The sequence below is a fragment of the Bombina bombina genome, chromosome 2 (assembly GCF_027579735.1).
Source record: "Bombina bombina isolate aBomBom1 chromosome 2, aBomBom1.pri, whole genome shotgun sequence".
Classification (NCBI taxonomy): Eukaryota; Metazoa; Chordata; class Amphibia; order Anura; family Bombinatoridae; genus Bombina; species Bombina bombina.
This window is the reverse complement of record NC_069500.1, coordinates 1,180,940,931-1,180,962,422: the sequence shown is the minus strand read 5'-3', so window position 1 is coordinate 1,180,962,422 and position 21,492 is coordinate 1,180,940,931. Positions and strand designations below refer to the sequence as shown.

Below are 21,492 nucleotides of genomic sequence, written 5' to 3'. Positions count from 1 at the left end.
GCTGATGAAACACACAGAGCTGGACATACTATACACAGCAAACACAAACTTACTCCTGCTGATGAAACACACAGAGCTGGGCATACTATACACAGCAAACACAGACTTACTCCTGCTGATGAAACACACAGAGCTGGGCATACTATACACAGCAAACACAGACTTACTCCAGCTGATGAAACACACAGAGCTGGACATACTATACACAGGCAAACACGGACTTACTCCAGCTGATGAAACACACAGAGCTGGGCATACTATACACAGGCAAACACAGACTTACTCCAGCTGATGAAACACACAGAGCTGGGCATACTATACAAGGCAAACACAGACTTACTCCTGCTGATGAAACACACAGAGCTGGGCATACTATACACAGGCAAACACATACTTACTCCTGATGATGAAACACACAGAGCTGGGCATACTATTCACAGCAAACACAAACTTACTCCTGCTGATGAAACACACAGAGCTGGGCATACTATACACAGCAAACACAGACTTACTCCTGCTGATGAAACACACAGAGCTGGACATACTATACACAGGCAAACAAGGACTTACTCCAGCTGATGAAACACACAGAGCTGGGCATACTATACACAGGAAAACACAGACTTACTCCAGCTGATGAAACACACAGAGTTGGGCTTACTATACACAGGCAAACACATACTTACTCCTGATGATGAAACACACAGAGCTGGGCATACTATACACAGCAAACACAAACTTACTCCTGCTGATGAAACACACAGAGCTGGGCATACTATACACAGCAAACACAGACTTACTCCTGCTGATGAAACACACAGAGCTGGGCATACTATACACAGCAAACACAGACTTACTCCAGCTGATGAAACACAGAGAGCTGGACATACTATACACAGGCAAACACGGACTTACTCCAGCTGATGAGACACACAGAGCTGGGCATACTATACACAGGCAAACACAGACTTACTCCAGCTGATGAAACACACAGAGTTGGGCAATATATACACAGCAAACAGAGACTTACTCCAGCTGATGAAACACACAGAGCTAGGCATACTATACACAGCAAACACAGACTTACTCCTGCTGATGAAACACACAGAGCTGGACATACTATACACAGAAAACACAAACTTACTCTTGCTGATGAAACACACAGAGCTGGGCAATCTATACACAGCAAACAGAGACTTACTCCTGATGATGAAACACACAGAGCTGGGCATACTATACACTGGCAAACACAGACTTACTCCTGCTGATGAAACACACATAGCTGGGCATACCATACACAGCAAACACAGACTTACTCCTGCTGATGAAACACACAGAGCTGGGCAATCTATACACAGCAAACACAGACTTCCTCCAGCTGATGAAACAGACAGAGCTGGGCAATCTATACACAGCAAACAGAGACTTACTCCTGCTGATGAAACACACAAAGCTGGGCATATTATACACATGCAAACACAGACTTACTCCTGCTGATTAAACACACAGAGCTGGGCATACTATACACAGCAAACACAGACTTACTCCTGATGATGAAACACACATAGCTGGGCAATCTATACACAGCAAACACAGACTTACTCCTGCTGATGAAACACACATAGCTGGGCATACTATACACAGGCAAACACAGACTTACTCCTGATGATGAAACACACATAGCTGGGCATACTATACACAGCAAACAGAGACTTACTCCTGCTTATGAAACACACATAGCTGGGCATACTATACACAGCAAACAGAGACTTACTCCTGATGATGAAACACACAGAGCTGGGCATACTATACACAGCAAACACAGACTTACTCCTGCTTATGAAACACACATAGCTGGGCATACTATACACAGCAAACAGAGACTTACTCCTGATGATGAAACACACAGAGCTGGGCATACTATACACAGCAAACACAGACTTACTCCAGCTGATAAAACGCACAGAGCTAGACATACTATACACAGCAAACACAGACTTACTCCTGCTGATGAAACACACAGAGCTAGACATACTATACACAGCAAACACAGACTTACTCCAGCTGATGAAACACACAGAGCTGGACATACTATACACAGCAAACACAGACTTACTCCTGCTGATGAAACACACAGAGCTAGACATACTATACACAGCAAACACAGACTTACTCCAGCTGATGAAACACACAGAGCTGGACACACTATACACAGCAAACACAGACTTACTCCTGCTGATGAAACATACAGAGCTGGACATACTATTCACAGCAAACACAGACTTACTTCAGTTAAAGAAACACACAAAGCTGTAGATAAACGCTACTAAATGAATCATATGACTGTTTAACAATTCAGTTAGAAAAGGGATTCTAATGATCAAGTTGGTTCTCAATAAAAACTCCAGGGCTAAATAATGAGGATGTACATAATCCTTAGTGGAATGGTGGTTTTGAACAAACATATTCCATTGTTTTCCCATTAATTTGCCACCCCAAGCCACATTATTAGTCTTTAAAAAATGTCAGTACCCCTAGAGGACAACTGTGCTTAATTCCTGTCAATCAAAGGGATAATATATACAGATCTGTGTTTTGTTGGAACCTGTTTTGCATGCAAGGCTTTCTTAAAAATAAATGATGAAATTGGTTAGAAATGCAGTGTCACCCTTTTTGAGAAATGTGTTTATAATGTGTTTAGCATAGTGTTTTAATGTGGTACAATTCCAATGCAAATAATGCATTCTACTGAGATTTCATAGCTCAACTGGCTATGTAATACAACAAGAAAGTGCATACGTTTGTACTTAGTGCCATGAATATAGGCAGCGTACATAGTAACATAGTGAACGAGGTTTAATGAAAACAAAAGTCTATTGAGTTTAACCTTGATTCAGATAGAGCATGCAATAGTAGAAAACTTTCTAATTTACTAGTTTTATCACATTTTCTTCATTCTCTTGTTGAAAAAAGGTTCAGGAGCGTACACTTGTCTGGAGCACTATATGGCAGCAGTTTTGCAAGAATGTTATCCATTTGCAACAGCACTATTTCCTGCCATGTAGTGCCCCAGATACCTACCTAGGTTATCTCTTCGACAAAGAATATCATGGGAATGAAGCAAACTGGAACTTTTGCTCTGTCTGAATCACAAAATAAATTTTGGGGTTTCATATCCCTTTAACATTGAACCTTATTTGTATAATAAAAACCCTTCTATGTAATACATTTAAAAAGCACAAGCAATCATAAAATTGAATACTGTTTTTAGCCAAAAATATATCTAAGGCTCCCTTTAATGTTATCTACTGTATTAACAGTCACTACCTCCTCAGCCAAAGAGGTCCACAGTTCAATTGCTCTATATGTAGCCTTAACGTGCGTCCTATTGCCATATAATGCGCTTGCAATAAACAGTGCTCATGCTCATACACTAGGGGCCAGATTAAGATTGGAGCATTAGTTAACGCTCCCGCTTGAGCGTCAATTTTTCTAGAAGTAAGCTTTTTGCACTCGCCTGGTTGCTCTCGTATTATGAGTTGAAAGCAAACTGTTTTCACTCGTGCGCTAACCTGACGAGCCCAAAGAGGCAAAGATTGAATATTGCGTGTGTGTTAATTAATTCCCCCATAGAAATCAATGGAGCAAAAAAAGTAGAATAAAAATCCCGACAGCCCACTATCGCACAAACCCGATCGCATATTCTCTTGTGTGCTAAACCGACATGAAAACATGAATATTTCACATTCCAATGTTCTTCACATAGCAGAATAGGTTCTATGTATTCATAAATACATATTTCTAAATATATCTAATGGTATTTTGGTAAAATATACAGTATATCTATATCTATTTATTTACATGATTAGATATAGATATATACATATATATATAGGAATATTTATTTATAAATACATAGAACATATTTTGCTATGTGCAGAACATTGGAATGTGAAATATTTGCAGTTAATACCCAGAATAACACTTTATTAAATATGAATATTGCATAAATATGGTTTTACATGTTTTTATCTACTTAACTGCAAAGGGCTCCAATGCACTTCTATATATACATATGTATTTGTGTTTATATGAGTATACAGGGAGTGCAGAATTATTAGGCAAATGAGTATTTTGACCACATCATCCTCTTTATGCATGTTGTCTTACTCCAAGCTGTATAGGCTCGAAAGCCTACTACCAATTAAGCATATTAGGTGATGTGCATCTCTGTAATGAGAAGGGGTGTGGTCTAATGACATCAACACCCAATATCAGGTGTGCATAATTATTAGGCAACTTCCTTTCCTTTGGCAAAATGGGTCAAAAGAAGGACTTCACAGGCTCAGAAAAGTAAAAAATAGTGAGATATATTGCAGAGGGATGCAGCACTCTTAAAATTGCAAAGCTTCTGAAGCGTGATCATCGAACAATCAAGCGTTTCATTCAAAATAGTCAACAGGGTCGCAAGAAGCGTGTGGAAAAACCAAGGCGCAAAATAACTGCCCATGAACTGAGAAAAGTCAAGCGTGCAGCTGCCAAGATGCCACTTGCCACCAGTTTGGCCATATTTCAGAGCTGCAACATCACTGGAGTGCCCAAAAGCACAAGGTGTGCAATACTCAGAGACATGGCCAAGGTAAGAAAGGCTGAAAGACGACCACCACTGAACAAGACACACAAGCTGAAACGTCAAGACTGGGCCAAGAAATATCTCAAGACTGATTTTTCTAAGGTTTTATGGACTGATGAAATGAGAGTGAGTCTTGATGGGCCAGATGGATGGGCCCGTGGCTGGATTGGTAAAGGTCAGAGAGCTCCAGTCCGACTCAGACGCCAGCAAGGTGGAGGTGGAGTACTGGTTTGGGCTGGTATCATCAAAGATGAGCTTGTGGGGCCTTTTCGGGTTGAGGGTGGAGTCAAGCTCAACTCCCAGTCCTACTGCCAGTTTCTGGAAGACACCTTCTTCAAGCAGTGGTACAGGAAGAAGTCTGCATCCTTCAAGAAAAAACATGATTTTCATGCAGGACAATGCTCCATCACACGCGTCCAAGTACTCCAAAGCGTGGCTGGCAAGAAAGGGTATAAAAGAAGAAAATCTAATGACATGGCCTCCTTGTTCACCTGATCTGAACCCCATTGAGAACCTGTGGTCCATCATCAAATGTAAGATTTACAAGGAGGGAAAACAGTACACCTCTCTGAACAGTGTCTGGGAGGCTGTGGTTGCTGCTGCACGCAATGTTGATGGTGAACAGATCAAAACACTGACAGAATCCATGGATGGCAGGCTTTTGAGTGTCCTTGCAAAGAAAGGTGGCTATATTGGTCACCTATTTGTTTTTGTTTTGTTTTTGAATGTCAGAAATGTATATTTGTGAATGTTGAGATGTTATATTGGTTTCACTGGTAAAAATAAATAATTGAAATGGGTATATATTTGTTTTTTGTTAAGTTGCCTAATAATTATGCACAGTAATAGTCACCTGCACACACAGATATCCCCCTAAAATAGCTATAACTAACAACAAACTAAAAACTGCTTCCAAAACTATTCAGCTTTGATATTAATGAGTTTTTTGGGTTCATTGAGAACATGGTTGTTGTTCAATAATAAAATTAATCCTCAAAAATACAACTTGCCTAATAATTCTGCACTCCCTGTATATGTCTGTAAATACATACACACACATATAAATACATATGTACACACACACACACACACACACACATACATATACACACACACACATATATACATAACATATGTTAAAGCCCTTTGCCTGCCTTTTTTCCCTCAAATCTAATATCTTTAATCCTTTAAAACTTTTGTGTGCAATTTTTTTTATAGACTATTTTTTATTAGATGGTGTTATTACGAGTGTATCTATACTTTGTAATGAATTTTTAATGTGTTTTGGGGCACTTTTTAGTTTTGCAAAACAGTTAACCAGAACTCTGAGGATCATTCTAGCGTAAAACGTGATTGCTCTCAAGCTATCACGTTTACTTTCAGCACATAATACCAGTGGTAAACCTGACGAGCGAAAACACCAGCGATAAACCCCTTATTGCTCGCATGCAAACGTTAGCGCTCTAGTCATAATCGGGCCCTACATGGGACATGAATATATTTACATAAAGCAACCTCAAGTGCCTGTTTTCTAGAGACCAATATCGCTATCCCCCCCATAGCGGCTTAAATCCATAATTCCCCTTATAAATTTTGTGGCCATTCTCTGAACCATTTCTAGTTCTGCAATGTCCTTTTTTAATAATAAAATAACTTAAATAATAAAATGAAAACAAGAACATGACTTCCAGTTTCCAAGTTTCAAAATTATCCAGGTTGGGAGATGAAAGGAGGGCACATTAGTAACGATTTGATAACCCTTATATTTCTACAATTATACAGATTTACAATATAGATTTGCCTTATTTTTTCATAGGAAAGGCTTGTAGCTCAGAAGTTCAACGGCAGAGATACCTAACGATTTGACATATAAAAGGATTCTTAGGAGATATTTAGACTGAAAAGTTGATTTATATATTCCTCCCATTTATTAGTTTTTTTTTTTATTGTTTCATTTTTGTTTGTAATTAAGGGATTTGTTACTATGGGTGACTCATGGATACATCAATTTGATCATGAAAGAAAAGCACATGCAGTAGACGCATTATGACTCATTTGCCCCTTGAAAATGTCTTATCTAGCCAAGTGCTTGCAAGGTTACGGCATCCATGTTTTGGGATGCGGAGGACTTCACTTTATCTAGAAAGGAGAGCCTGTATTTGAAGTTTAAATTACTAGAGGTGCTACAAGGTATATACTATATATGTGATAACACCCATGCTTTTACCAGCAGTGTCTTGCATTTCAGTGTTTTACCCAGGACCTTTATAATGGGCACATCAACTGGCTAAAATCTAAGCCAATTAATCTTTTTTTTCGATATTTGTTGCACAAATTATATTAAAGGGACAGTCTAGTCAAAATTAAACTTTCATTATTCAGATAGCACTTGTGATTTTAAACAACTTTCTAATTTACTTTTATCATCAAATTTGCTTTGTTCTCTTGGTATTCATAGTTGAAACTAAACCTAGGTAGGCTCATATGCTAATTTCTAAGCCCTTGAGGGCTGCCTCTTATCACATGCTTTTTAAATGGCTTTTCACTGAAAGTACCCGTGGGCCATATAGATAAAACTGTGTTAACACCCAGGGAGTATTTAAGATTTAGCACAACACAATGCTAAATGCAAGTCAATAGATAATAAACAGTCACAGTCATATGATCAGGGGTCTGGAAGTAGGTTCTTAGATACAAGGTAATCACTGAGGTAAAAAGTATATTAATATAACTGTGTTAGTTATGCAAAACTGGAGTATGGGTAATAAAGGGATTAACGCCTAGATTAGAGTTTTGCGGCCAAAGGGGTGCGTTAGCTACGCATGCTTTTTTCTGGCGGCACCTTTTAAATACCGCTGGTATTTAGAGTTCACAGAATGGCTGCGTTAGGCTCCAAAAAAGGAGCGTATAGCATATTTACTGCAACTTCAACTCTCGATACCAGCGGTGCTTACAGACGCGGCCAGCTTCAAAAACGTGCTCGTGCACGATTCCCCCATAGAAAACAATGGGGCTGTTTGAGCTGAAAAAAACCTAACACCTGCAAAAAAGCCACGTTCAGCTCCTAACGCAGCCCCATTGTTTCCTATGGGGAAACACTTCCTACGTCTGCACCTAACACTCTAACATGTACCCCGAGTCTAAACACCCTAACCTTACACTTATTAACCCCTAATCTGCCGCCCCCGCTATCGCTGACCCCTGCATATTCTTTTTAACCCCTAATCTGCCACTCCGTAAACCGCCGCTACCTACATTATCCCTATGTACCCCTAATCTGCTGCCCCTAACACCGCCGACCCCTATATTATATTTATTAACCCCTAATCTGCCCCCCTCAAAGTCGCCTCCACCTGCCTACACTTATTAACCCCTAATCTGCCGAGCGGACCGCACCGCTACTATAATAAAGTTATTAACCCCTAATCCACCTCACTCCCGCCTCAATAACCCTATAATAAATAGTATTAACCCCTAATCTGCCGACAGGAGCTCACCGCTACTCTAATAAATTTATTAACCCATAAAGCTAAGTCTAACTTTAACCCTAACACCCCCCTAAATTAAATATAATTTAAATCTAACGAAATAAATTAACTCTTATTAAATAAATTATTCCTATTTAAAGCTAAATACTTACCTGTAAAATAAACCCTAATATAGCTACAATATAAATAATAATTATATTGTAGCTATTTTAGGATTAATATTTATTTTACAGGCAACTTTGTAATTATTTTAACCAGGTACAATAGCTATTAAATAGTTAAGAACTATTTAATAGTTACCTAGTTAAAATAATTACAAAATTACCTGTAAAATAAATCCTAACCTAAGTTACAATTAAACCTAACACTACACTATCAATAAATTAATTAAATACAATACCTACAATTATCTACAATTAAACCTAACACTACACTATCAATAAATAAATTAAATACAATTCCTACAAATAAATACAATGAAATAAACTAACTAAAGTACAAAAAATAAAAAAGAACTAAGTTACAAAAAATAAAAAAATATTTACAAACATTAGAAAAATATTACAACAATTTTAAACTAATTACACCTACTCTAAGCCCCCTAATAAAATAACAAAGACCCCCAAAATAAAAAAATGCCCTACCCTATCCTAAATTACAAAAGTTCAAAGCTCTTTTACCTTACCAGCCCTTAAAAGGGCCCTTTGCGGGGCATGCCCCAAAGAATTCAGCTCTTTTGCCTGTAAAAAAAAACCCATACAATACCCCCCCCCCCACATTACAACCCACCACCCACATACCACTAATCTAACCCAAACCCCCCTTAAATAAACCTAACACTAAGCCCCTGAAGATCTTCCTACCTTGTCTTCACCTCACCGGGTTCACCGATCGGTCCAGAAGAGGGTCCGAAGTCTTGATCCAAGCCCAAGCGGGGGGCTGAAGAGTGACGTCCATCCTCGGGCTGAAGTCTGGATCCAAGCGGCAAATGAAGAAGTCCATCTTCGGGAAGAAATCTTCATCCTATCCGGGCAGAAGAGGACATCCGGACCGGCAAACATCTTTATCCAAGCCGCATCTTCTATGTTGTTCCATCGGATGACGAGCGGCTGATCTTGAAGACCTCCGGCACGGATCCATCCTCTTCATTTGACGTCCAACTGAAGAATGAAGGTTCCTTTAAGGGACGTAATCCAAGATGGCGTCCGTCGAATTCCGATTGGCTGATAGGATTCTATCAGCCAATCGGAATTTTCCTACCTTAATTCCGATTGGCTGATAGAATCCTATCAGCCAATCGGAATTCGACGGACGCCATCTTGGATGACGTCATTTAAAGGAACCTTCATTTGGCGAGTAGGCGTCGGTAGAAGAGGATGTTCCGCGTCGGCTGGAAGATGATGGCTCCGGAAGAAAGAAGATTGAAGATGCTGCTTCATAGAAGACTTCATCCCGATGATGGACTTCTTCAGCGCCCGCTTGGATCAAGACTTCAGCCCGATGATGGATTTCTTCAGCCGCCGCTTGGATCCAGACTTCAGCCCGAGGATGGACGTCACTCTTCAGCCCCCAGCTTGGGTTTGGATCAAGACTTCGGACCCTCTTCTGGACCGATCGGTGAACCCAGTGAGGTGAAGACAAGGTAGGAAGATCTTCAGGGGCTTAGTGTTAGGTTTATTTAAGGGGGCTTTGGGTTAGATTAGGGGTATGTGGGTGGTGGGTTGTAATTTTGGGGGGGGGTATTGTATGTTTTTTTTTTACAGGCAAAAGAGCTGAATTCTTTGGGGCATGCCCCGCAAAGGGCCCTTTTCAGGGCTGGTAAGGTAAAAGAGCTTTGAACTTTTGTAATTTAGAATAGGGTAGGGCATTTTTTTTATTTTGGGGGGCTTTGTTATTTTATTAGGGGGCTTAGAGTAGGTGTAATTAGTTTAAAATTGTTGTAATATTTTTCTAATGTTTGTAAAAAAAAATTATTTTTTGTAACTTAGTTCTTTTTTATTTTTTGTACTTTAGTTAGTTTATTTCATTGTATTTATTTGTAGATATTGTATTTAATTAATTTATTGATAGTGTAGTGTTAGGTTTAATTGTAGATAATTGTAGGTATTTTATTTAATTAATTTATTGATAGTGTAGTGTTAGGTTTAATTGTAACTTAGGTTAGGATTTATTTTACAGGTAATTTTGTAATTATTTTAACTATTTTAGCTATTAAATAGTTATTAACTATTTAATAGCTATTGTACCTGGTTAAAATAATTACAAAGTTGCCTGTAAAATAAATATAAATCCTAAAATAGCTACAATATAATTATAATTTATATTGTAGCTATATTAGGGTTTATTTTACAGGTAAGTATTTAGCTTTAAATAGGAATAATTTATTTAATAAGCGTTAATTTATTTCGTTAGATTTAAATTATATTTAACTTAGGGGGGTGTTAGTGTTAGGGTTAGACTTAGCTTTAGGGGTTAATCCATTTATTACAGTAGCGGCGAGATTCGGTCGGCAGATTAGGGGTTAATAATTGAAGTTAGGTGTCGGCGATGTTAGGGAGGGCAGATTAGGGGTTAATACTATTTATTATAGGGTTATTGAGGCGGGAGTGAGGCGGATTAGGGGTTAATAACTTTATTATAGTAGCGGTGCGGTCCGCTCGGAAGATTAGGGGTTAATAAGTGTAGGCAGGTGGAGGCGACGTTGAGGGGGACAGATTAGGGGTTAATAAATATAATATAGGGGTCGGCGGTGTTAGGGGCAGCAGATTAAGGGTACATAAGGATAACGTAGGTGGCGGCGCTTTGCGGTCGGCAGATTAGGGGTTAATTATTGTAGGTAGCTGGCGGCGACGTTGTGGGGGGCAGGTTAGGGGTTAATAAATATAATATAGGGGTGGGCGGTGTTAGGGGCAGCAGATTAGGGGTACATAAGGATAACGTAGGTGGCGGTCGGCAGATAAGGGGTTAAAAAAATGTAATCGAGTGGCGGCGATGTGGGGGGACCTCGGTTTAGGGGTACATAGGTAGTTTATGGGTGTTAGTGTACTTTAGAGCACAGTAGTTAAGAGCTTTATGAACCGGCGTTAGCCCAGAAAGCTCTTAACTCCTGACTTTTTTCTGCGGCTGGAGTCTTGTCGTTAGATTTCTAACGCTCACTTCAGCCACGACTCTAAATACCGGCGTTAGAAAGATCCCATTGAAAAGATAGGATACGCAAATGACGTAAGGGGATCTGCGGTATGGAAAAGTCGCGGCTGGAAAGTGAGCGTTAGACCCTTTCCTGACTGACTCTAAATACCGGCGGTAGCCCAAAACCAGCGTTAGGAGCCTCTAACGCTGGTTTTCACGGCTACCGCCCAACTCTAAATCTAGGCCTAAGTATCTTATAAGACTGTCCCTTTAAATCAATTTATGTTAAACTACGCAATTAAAGGGACACTCTAGTCAAAATTTTACTTTTATGATTTAGATGGGGCATGCAATTTACTTTTATTATCAAATTTGCTTTGTTCCCTTGGTGGTATTTTTGAAAAGCTAAACCTAGCTAGGCTCAAACTGATTTCTAAACAGTTGAAAAACACCTCCTAGCTCAGAGCATTTTGAAAGTTTTTCACAGTTAGACAGTGTTAGTTCATGTGTGCCATACAGATAGCAATGTGATCACTCCCGTGGAGTTATTTAGGAGTCTGCACTGATTGGCTAAACTGCATGCCTGTCAAAAGTACTGAAATAAGGTGGCAGTCTGCAGAGGCTTAGATACAAGGTTATCACAGAGTTAAAACATATATTAATATAACTGTGTTGGTTATGCAAAACTGGGGAATGGGTAATAAAGAGATAATCTATCTTTTTAAACAATAAAAATTCTGGTGTAGACTGTCTCTTTAATTTGCTCTTTGAATAGACAAAATTTTGACTGACAAAATGTTCTGTGGAGAACAATGTATTTAAATGTATTCCTGTTGCAGCTAGCATGTATGTAAAAAACTATAACAAAAAACTTCATTGGTCATGTGATTGTGGATTTCTTTCTAAATAGCCAAAGTGCACAGAAAAAAAATAATCTGTGTCAATAAAACAAAAAGGTCACAATTAAGTGACTTTGTTAAAGAGAGAGAAAAAAAAGATGACATACATACAGTTATAAATTAGCTATATAATATAGAAAAAACAGAGAGAATATAGCATTGTTTAATCTGCACGTGACTTCTACAGAAACAAAAAATATATTAAATGGAGATCAACCTTAATGATTTTTGTAGCAGTATAGATTCCACATCCATAGCTACAGTATGATCCTCAAAATTTTTGTTTCAGACTTAAAGGGTATAAATTACCTTTACAAATATATGAGTAGGTAGGAAGCGTTTTAGTAGATGACTGGTGAAATTTGGGAACCTCAGTAAATTGATGTTGAGAGATGGCAACTGCTGATACCCAGCCATTAATGGGTAGAAGTTGTACAGCATCTCCTGCTCAGTGCCTGGAAGTATCTGTAGTCGTATCTACAAGTAAAGTAAATATTTAAAAAACTACAAACCAAAACAATCCTAGATACTGGTTTGATGTGTTTATATTCAAGGTGAGATCATTTTTGTATTCCTGAAAAGGTCTCAACAACAATTTACACTTTAAATGTAAAGAAGGTTAAATATTTTGAAACACCGTATAAAACAAAAGACCAATACTTTTTTTTATATATATATACTGTATATATACACACACACAAAACACATGGAAGGCACTCACTGTAATAGCTAAATAAATGTGGGTGCCTGTTATGCTTTGCATTTATAATATAATATATATTATATAAAATAATAAGCAAAAGATTACAAATAATTATAATTAATAATTATATGTAAGGGTCTGAAAAATGTATATCCATTACATATACAATAGCCTAATAAATTAGCAGACAGAAATACAATTCTAGGAGCTGTGGCACAAGAGCATTGTCCTGAATTACGGTGGTATAAAAAAACAAAAAAACAACAAGATTTACAGAAGATACATTTAAATTGTTTATTATAAATACAGTATATAAAAATTGAAAACATAGTTAAAGGGACATGATACCCACATTATTATTATTTATTAAGAAAACTCCAACAGATTCCGCAACGCTGTCCATGGGTACAAAGATAAAAGTACCCTGTTCCCTTGGGAACTTACAATCTAGATGGGTAGGTGGGTGAGAAACAGGAGGTGGGGACTGCAAAGGTGATAATGATGTTGGCGTGGAGTTAGAAGAGGGCAACTATTAGGCAACTGATTTGGTGATAGGCTTACCTGAACAAAAAGGTCTTTAGGGAGAGTTTAAAGGAGGAAGGGTTAGGGGAAAGTCTGACAGCTCGAGGAAGTACGTTCCATAGGGTTGGTATCGCACAAGAGAAGTCCTGTAGTCTAGCATTGGAGGAGGTGATGGTAGAAGATGCAAGGAGCAGGTCATTGTTAGATCTTATCGGGCAGGAGTGTATTTGTTGATGAGTGAGGACAGGTAGGGGGGCAGCGTTGGTAAAGGCTTTGTAGGTCAGGGTGAGAATTTAAAATTTAATTCTGCTGTGAATGGGGAGCAAGTGAAGGAACTCGCAGAGAGGTGCAGCAGATACAGAGCATCGGAAGAGGTGGATTAGTCTAGCAGAGGCATTTAGGATGGATTGAAGGGGGAGAGGCGGGAGAGAGGAAGGCCAGTTAGTAGGTTATTACAGTAGTCAAGTCGGGAAATTACTTGGTAGTGGATTCGATGTTTATTAGTTTCAGCACTTAGAAACGGGCGAATTTTGGAGATATTGCGTAGGTGGTTGCGACAGGATGAAGAGAGAAATTGGATGTGGGGTATGAAGGACAGATTGGAGTGAAGTTAATTCCTAGTAGTAGGCAGCGGAGTTTGGGTGATGGTTTTTTGAGGATGGGGTGACCTTTGCGTGTTTGAAGGAAGATGGCAATGAACCGGTAGTAAGGAATAGGTTGAATATGTGAGTAAGAGCTGGATTGAGGGTAGAAGACAGAGAAGGTATTAGATGTGAAGGGATAGGGTCAAGTGTGCAGGAAGTGAGGAGTGAGGAAGACAATAGAGAACTCACTTCATTCACAGTGGTTGGGGGGAAGGTGCCGAGAGTGGTGGTGGGGGTGACTGAGGCAGAGATGGAAGGTTGCAGTCTTGTGTTGGGGTATTACTTCGGATGGTAAGTGTTTTGTTGAAAAAGTAGTCTGCCAGGTCTTGAGTACTAAAGGCAGATGAGGGTGCAGGGCTGGAGTTGAGGAAGTGGGGTTTTGCGTATTTGTGGAGGAGCAAGTGTGTGAAGTGCAGAGGAGAGAGTATTGTTATAGTGGGTTGTAGCAAGGTCAGAGCAGGATATCGTGAAAGTGTGGGGGAGGCGCTTTTGAATAAGGTTGGAAAGTTGGAGAGAATCCACAGTGTGAGAATTTCTACAGGTGCGGGGGTGAAGAGGAGAAGTAGGTTTAGCTTGTACATTAAGATTATAGGTGAGCAGATGGTGGTCTTAAATGGGAAATAGGCGACAGGTGACATCAGAGAGAGAGCAGAGGTAGGAGAATACCAGATCGATAGAGTGACCGTCACGTGGTGAGTAGGGAATAGGGTGGATTATGAGAGACCAAAGGAATTTGTGAGTGACAGAAGTTTAGAGGCAGCAGAGGCAGATGTGTTATCAATGGGGATGTTGAAGTCCCCTAAGATTAGAGCAGGTGTATTTGTAGAGAGAAAGTGAGAAAGCCAGGCAGAAAAGTTGTCAAGAAATTGGGAGGATAGGTCAAGGGGTGCGATAGATAACTACCACTCTGAGGGAGAGGGGGGAGAACAGGCGAATTGCAGTGGACTTCAAAGGAGGAGAAGGAGAGAGATGGATGAGGATGCAGGTGCTGATAGGAGCAGGAGGAGGAGAGTAAGATTCCAACACCGCCACCATGTCTCTCACCTGGCCTAGGTGTGTGGCTAAAGTGGAGACCACCGTGTGTGAGAGCAGCAATGGAAGCAGTGTCAGAAGAAGATAGCCAGATTTCAGTATGTGCTAAAAGGTTGAAAGTTTTAGAAACAAACAGGTCGTGAACAGTTGTAAGTTTGTTACAAACAGAGCGAGCATTCCAGAGAGCACAAGAAAAGAAAGGGGATAAGTGTTGTGGGTTAATGGAGATGAGATTGTTAGGACTGTGTGACCTAGAGATTGTATTGTGGAAGACTGAGCAAGAGTGTAAAAGTGTGGTGATTGCTGTAGGGCCAGGGTTAGGAGAGATGTCACCAAATGCTAAAGCACATGAAAGTGAGGCAGCATAGCTGTAAAAAGCGGACTAGAAAATACCATCTGAACATCTCTATGTAAAAAAAGAAGATATTTTACCTCACATTTCACACCCCACTGTAAAGAGACTTTAAGCAGCCAGTCAGGATGCTTATCCCAGGACAAGCTAGGGAATGTGAATCTGTTATGTGCAGGCACAGTCATGTTATTTCCCTATTCAGTTTAAGTAGGTTCTGCGAAATGTCATGAGATCACAGCAAAGCAATATATTATCTCAGCACTGCTGATGCCGATTGGCTATTGATTTAGTTTTTTTTATCTTGAAACTAGACAGCAGCTGAAGTATAACTATTTACACAGCACTTACTCTGGTGAGCTGAAGACATTTTAAGGTAAAATATCTTCCTTTTTTACAGAGATGTTGAGGTGATATTTTCTTGTCAGCGTTTTAAAGGTTTGGCTGCATCACTGTCAAGTGATTTAGCATATGAGTATTATGTCCCTTTCAACAATAATATTTTACTGTATTACAGTGCAATAGGTGCCCTTATATAAGTAGAAGGTGACATTTACCTGTTTAAGTCCAGAAAACATGAACGCATCACTTGGCTCCACAGCAATCTCTATATCCTGTACTAGGCTGGTTTTATTTTCTAGATGGTACTTGACTGGCAGGGATTCCCGCACTCGCCCAAATGATGGAAGGTCTTTTGAATAAGAACAAAAAAAATAATTTATGTAAGAACTTACCTGATAAATTCATTTCTTTCATATTAGCAAGAGTCCATGAGCTAGTGACGTATGGGATATACATTCCTACCAGGAGGGGCAAAGTTTCCCAAACCTCAAAATGCCTATAAATACACCCCTCACCACACCCACAATTCAGTTTAACGAATAGCCAAGAAGTGGGGTGACAAAAAAGTGCGAAAGCATATAAAATAAGGAATTGGAATAATTGTGCTTTATACAAAATCATAACCACCACAAAAAAAGGACGGGCCTCATGGACTCTTGCTAATATGAAAGAAATGAATTTATCAGGTAAGTTCTTACATAAATTATGTTTTCTTTCATGTAATTAGCAAGAGTCCATGAGCTAGTGACGTATGGGATAATGACTACCCAAGATGTGGATCTTTCCACACAAGAGTCACTAGAGAGGGAGGGACAAAATAAAGACAGCCAATTCCTGCTGAAAATAATCCACACCCAAAATAAAGTTTAATGAAAAACATAAGCAGAAGATTCAAACTGAAACCGCTGCCTGAAGTACTTTTCTACCAAAAACTGCTTCAGAAGAAGAAAATACATCAAAATGGTAGAATTTAGTAAAAGTATGCAAAGAGGACCAAGTTGCTGCTTTGCAAATCTGGTCAACCGAAGCTTCATTCCTAAACGTCCAGGAAGTAGAAACTGACCTAGTAGAATGAGCTGTAATTCTCTGAGGCGGAGTTTTACCCGACTCAACATAGGCAAGATGAATTAAAGATTTCAACCAAGATGCCAAAGAAATGGCAGAAGCTTTCTGGCCTTTTCTAGAACGGGAAAAGATAACAAATAGACTAGAAGTCTTACGGAAAGATTTAGTAGCTTCAACATAATATTTCAAAGCTCTAACAACATCCAAAGAATGCAACAATTTCTCCTTAGAATTCTTAGGATTAGGACATAATGAAGGAACCACAATTTCTCTACTAATGTTGTTGGAATTCACAACTTTAGGTAAAAATTCAAAAGAAGTTCGCAACACCGCCTTATCCTGATGAAAAATCAGAAAAGGAGACTCACAAGAAAGAGCAGATAATTCAGAAACTCTTCTGGCAGAAGAGATGGCCAAAAGGAACAAAACTTTCCAAGAAAGTAATTTAATGTCCAATGAATGCATAGGTTCAAACGGAGGAGCTTGAAGAGCTCCCAGAACCAAATTCAAACTCCAAGGAGGAGAAATTGACTTAATGACAGGTTTTATACGAACCAAAGCTTGTACAAAACAATGAATATCAGGAAGAATAGCAATCTTTCTGTGAAAAAGAACAGAAAGAGCAGAGATTTGTCCTTTCAAAGAACTTGCGGACAAACCCTTATCCAAACCATCCTGAAGAAACAGTAAAATTCTCGGTATTCTAAAAGAATGCCAAGAAAAATGATGAGAAAGACACCAAGAAATATAAGTCTTCCAGACTCTATAATATATCTCTCTAGATACAGATTTACGAGCCTGTAACATAGTATTAATCACAGAGTCAGAGAAACCTCTTTGACCAAGAATCAAGCGTTCAATCTCCATACCTTTAAATTTAAGGATTTCAGATCCCGATGGAAAAAAGGACCTTGTGACAGAAGGTCTGGTCTTAACGGAAGAGTCCACGGTTGGCAAGAGGCCATCCGGACAAGATCCGCATACCAAAACCTGTGAGGCCATGCCGGAGCTACCAGCAGAACAAACGAGCATTCCTTCAGAATCTTGGAGATTACGCTTGGAAGAAGAACTAGAGGCGGAAAGATATAGGCAGGATGATACTTCCAAGGAAGTGATAATGCATCCACTGCCTCCGCCTGAGGATCCCGGGATCTGGACAGATACCTGGGAAGTTTCTTGTTTAGATGGGACGCCATCAGATCTATTTCTGGAAGTTCCCACATTTGAACAATCTGAAGAAATACCTCTGGGTGAAGAGACCATTCGCCCGGATGCAACGTTTGGCGACTGAGATAATCCGCTTCCCAATTGTCTATACCTGGGATATGAACCGCAGAGATTAGACAGGAGCTGGATTCCGCCCAAACCAAAATTCGAGATACTTCTTTCATAGCCAGAGGACTGTGAGTCCCTCCTTGATGATTGATGTATGCCACAGTTGTGATATTGTCTGTCTCAAAACAAATGAACGATTCTCTCTTCAGAAGAGGCCAAAACTGAAGAGCTCTGAAAATTGCACGAAGTTCCAAAATATTGATCGGTAATCTCACCTCCTGAGATTCCCAAACTCCTTGTGCCGTCAGAGATCCCCACACAGCTCCCCAACCTGTGAGACTTGCATCTGTTGAAATTACAGTCCAGGTCGGAAGCACAAAAGAAGCCCCCTGAATTAAACGATGGTGATCTGTCCACCATGTTAGAGAGTGTCGAACAATCGGTTTTAAAGATATTAATTGAGATATCTTCGTGTAATCCTTGCACCATTGATTCAGCATACAGAGCTGAAGAGGTCGCATGTGAAAACGAGCAAAGGGGATCGCGTCCGATGCAGCAGTCATAAGACCTAGAATTTCCATGCATAAGGCTACCGAAGGGAATGATTGTGACTGAAGGTTTCGACAAGCTGCAATCAATTTTAGACGTCTCTTGTCTGTTAAAGACAGAGTCATGGACACTGAATCCATCTGGAAACCCAGAAAGGTTACCCTTGTCTGAGGAATCAATGAACTTTTTGGTAAATTGATCCTCCAACCATGATCTTGAAGAAACAACACAAGTCGATTCGTATGAGATTCTGCTAAATGTAAAGACTGAGCAAGTACCAAGATATCGTCCAAATAAGGAAATACCACAATACCCTGTTCTCTGATTACAGACAGAAGGGCACCGAGAACCTTTGTAAAAATTCTTGGAGCTGTAGCTAGGCCAAACGGCAGAGCCACAAACTGGTAATGCTTGTCCAGAAAAGAGAATCTCAGGAACTGATAATGATCTGGATGAATCGGAATATGCAGATATGCATCCTGTAAATCTATTGTGGACATATAATTCCCTTGCTGAACAAAAGGCAAGATAGTCCTTACAGTTACCATCTTGAACGTTGGTATCCTTACATAACGATTCAATATTTTTAGATCCAGAACTGGTCTGAAGGAATTCTCCTTCTTTGGTACAATGAAGAGATTTGAATAAAACCCCATCCCCTGTTCCGGAACTGGAACTGGCATAATTACTCCAGTCAACTCTAGATCTGAAACACAATTCAGAAATGCTTGAGCTTTTACTGGATTTACTGGGACACGGGAAAGAAAAAATCTCTTTGCAGGAGGTCTCATCTTGAAACCAATTCTGTACCCTTCTGAAACAATGTTCTGAATCCAAAGATTGTGAACAGAATTGATCCAAATTTCCTTGAAAAAACGTAACCTGCCCCCTACCAGCTGAGCTGGAATGAGGGCCGCACCTTCATGTGGACTTAGAAGCTGGCTTTGCTTTTCTAGAAGGCTTGGATTTATTCCAGACTGGAGATGGTTTCCAAACTGAAACTGCTCCTGAGGATGAAGGATCAGGCTTTTGTTCTTTGTTGAAACGAAAGGAACGAAAACGATTATTAGCCCTGTTTTTACCTTTAGATTTTTTATCCTGTGGTAAAAAAGTTCCTTTCCCACCAGTAACAGTTGAAATAATAGAATCCAACTGAGAACCAAATAATTTGTTACCCTGGAAAGAAATAGAAAGTAGAGTTGATTTAGAAGCCATATCAGCATTCCAAGTTTTAAGCCATAAAGCTCTTCTAGCTTTATCAACTCTGATAATATCAAAAATGGCATCACAGATAAAATTATTAGCATGCTGAAGAAGAATAATAATATCATGAGAGTCATGATGTGTTACTTGTTGCGCTAAAGTTTCCAACCAAAAAGTTGAAGCTGCAGCAACATCAGCCAAAGATATAGCAGGTCTAAGAAGATTACCTGAACACAGATAAGCTTTTCTTAGAAAGGATTCAATTTTCCTATCTAAAGGATCCTTAAACGAAGTACCATCTGACGTAGGAATAGTAGTACGTTTAGCAAGGGTAGAAATAGCCCCATCAACTTTAGGGATTTTGTCCCAAAATTCTAATCTGTCAGACGGCACAGGATATAATTGCTTAAAACGTTTAGAAGGAGTAAATGAATTACCCAATTTATCCCATTCTTTGGAAATAACTGCAGAAATAGCATTAGGAACAGGAAAAACTTCTGGAATAACCACAGGAGCTTTAAATACCTTATCCAAACGTTTAGAATTAGTATCAAGAGGACCAGAATCCTCTATTTCTAAAGCAATTAGTACTTCTTTAAGTAAAGAACGAATAAATTCCATTTTAAATAAATATGAAGATTTATCAGCATCAACCTCTGAGACAGAATCCTCTGAACCAGAAGAGTCATCAGAATCAGAATGATGATGTTCATTTAAAAATTCATCTGTAGGGAGAGAAGTTTTAAAAGATTTTTTACGTTTACTAGAAGGAGAAATAACAGACATAGCCTTCTTTATGGATTCAGAAACAAAATCTCTTATGTTATCAGGAACATTCTGCACCTTAGATGTTGAAGGAACTGCAACAGGCAATGGTACTTTACTAAAGGAAATATTATCTGCTTTAACAAGTTTGTCATGACAATCAATACAAACAACAGCTGGAGAAATAGCTACCAAAAGTTTACAGCAGATACACTTAGCTTTGGTAGATCCAGCACTAGACAGCGATTTTCCTGTAGTATCTTCTGACTCAGATGCAACGTGAGACATCTTGCAATATGTAAGAGAAAAAACAACATATATATAAAGCAAAATTGATCAAATTCCTTAAATGACAGTTTCAGGAATGGGAAAAATGCCAAAGAACAGGCTTCTAGCAACCAGAAGCAATGAAAAATGAGACTTAAATAATGTGGAGACAAAAGCGACGCCCATATTTTTTCGCGCCAAATAAGACGCCCACATTATTTGGCGCCTAAATGCTTTTGGCGACAAAAATGACGCCACATCCGGAACACCGACATTTTTGGCGCAAAATAACGTCAAAAAATGACGCAACTTCCGGCGACACGTATGACGCCGGAAACGGAAAAATAATTTTTGCACCAAAAAAGTCCGCGCCAAGAATGACGCAATAAAATGAAGCATTTTCAGCCCCCGCGAGCCTAACAGCCCACAGGGAAAAAGTCAAATTTTTGAAGGTAAGAAAAAATGATTAAATCAAATGCATTGTCCCTAATATGAAACTGACTGTCTGAAAAATAAGGAAAGTTGAACATTCAAGGCAAATAAATGTTTGAATACATATATTTAGAACTTTATAAACAAAGTGCCCAACCATAGCTTAGAGTGTCACAGAAAATAAGATTTACTTAC

At 39.2% G+C, this 21,492-nt stretch overlaps 1 protein-coding gene across 1 annotated transcript in view; it reads right to left on the bottom strand.

Moving 5' to 3' along the window:
- TRAPPC11 (trafficking protein particle complex subunit 11) overlaps positions 1-21,492 on the bottom strand; it is a 157,681-nt gene that overhangs the window by 12,686 nt on the left and 123,503 nt on the right. The window contains exons 28-29 of the mRNA XM_053703866.1: positions 15,957-16,090; positions 12,459-12,626 (exon numbers count right to left, since the gene is read on the bottom strand). Of these exons, the coding sequence (XP_053559841.1) occupies positions 12,459-12,626; positions 15,957-16,090 (302 nt within the window). The remainder of the gene's footprint in view (positions 1-12,458; positions 12,627-15,956; positions 16,091-21,492) is intronic.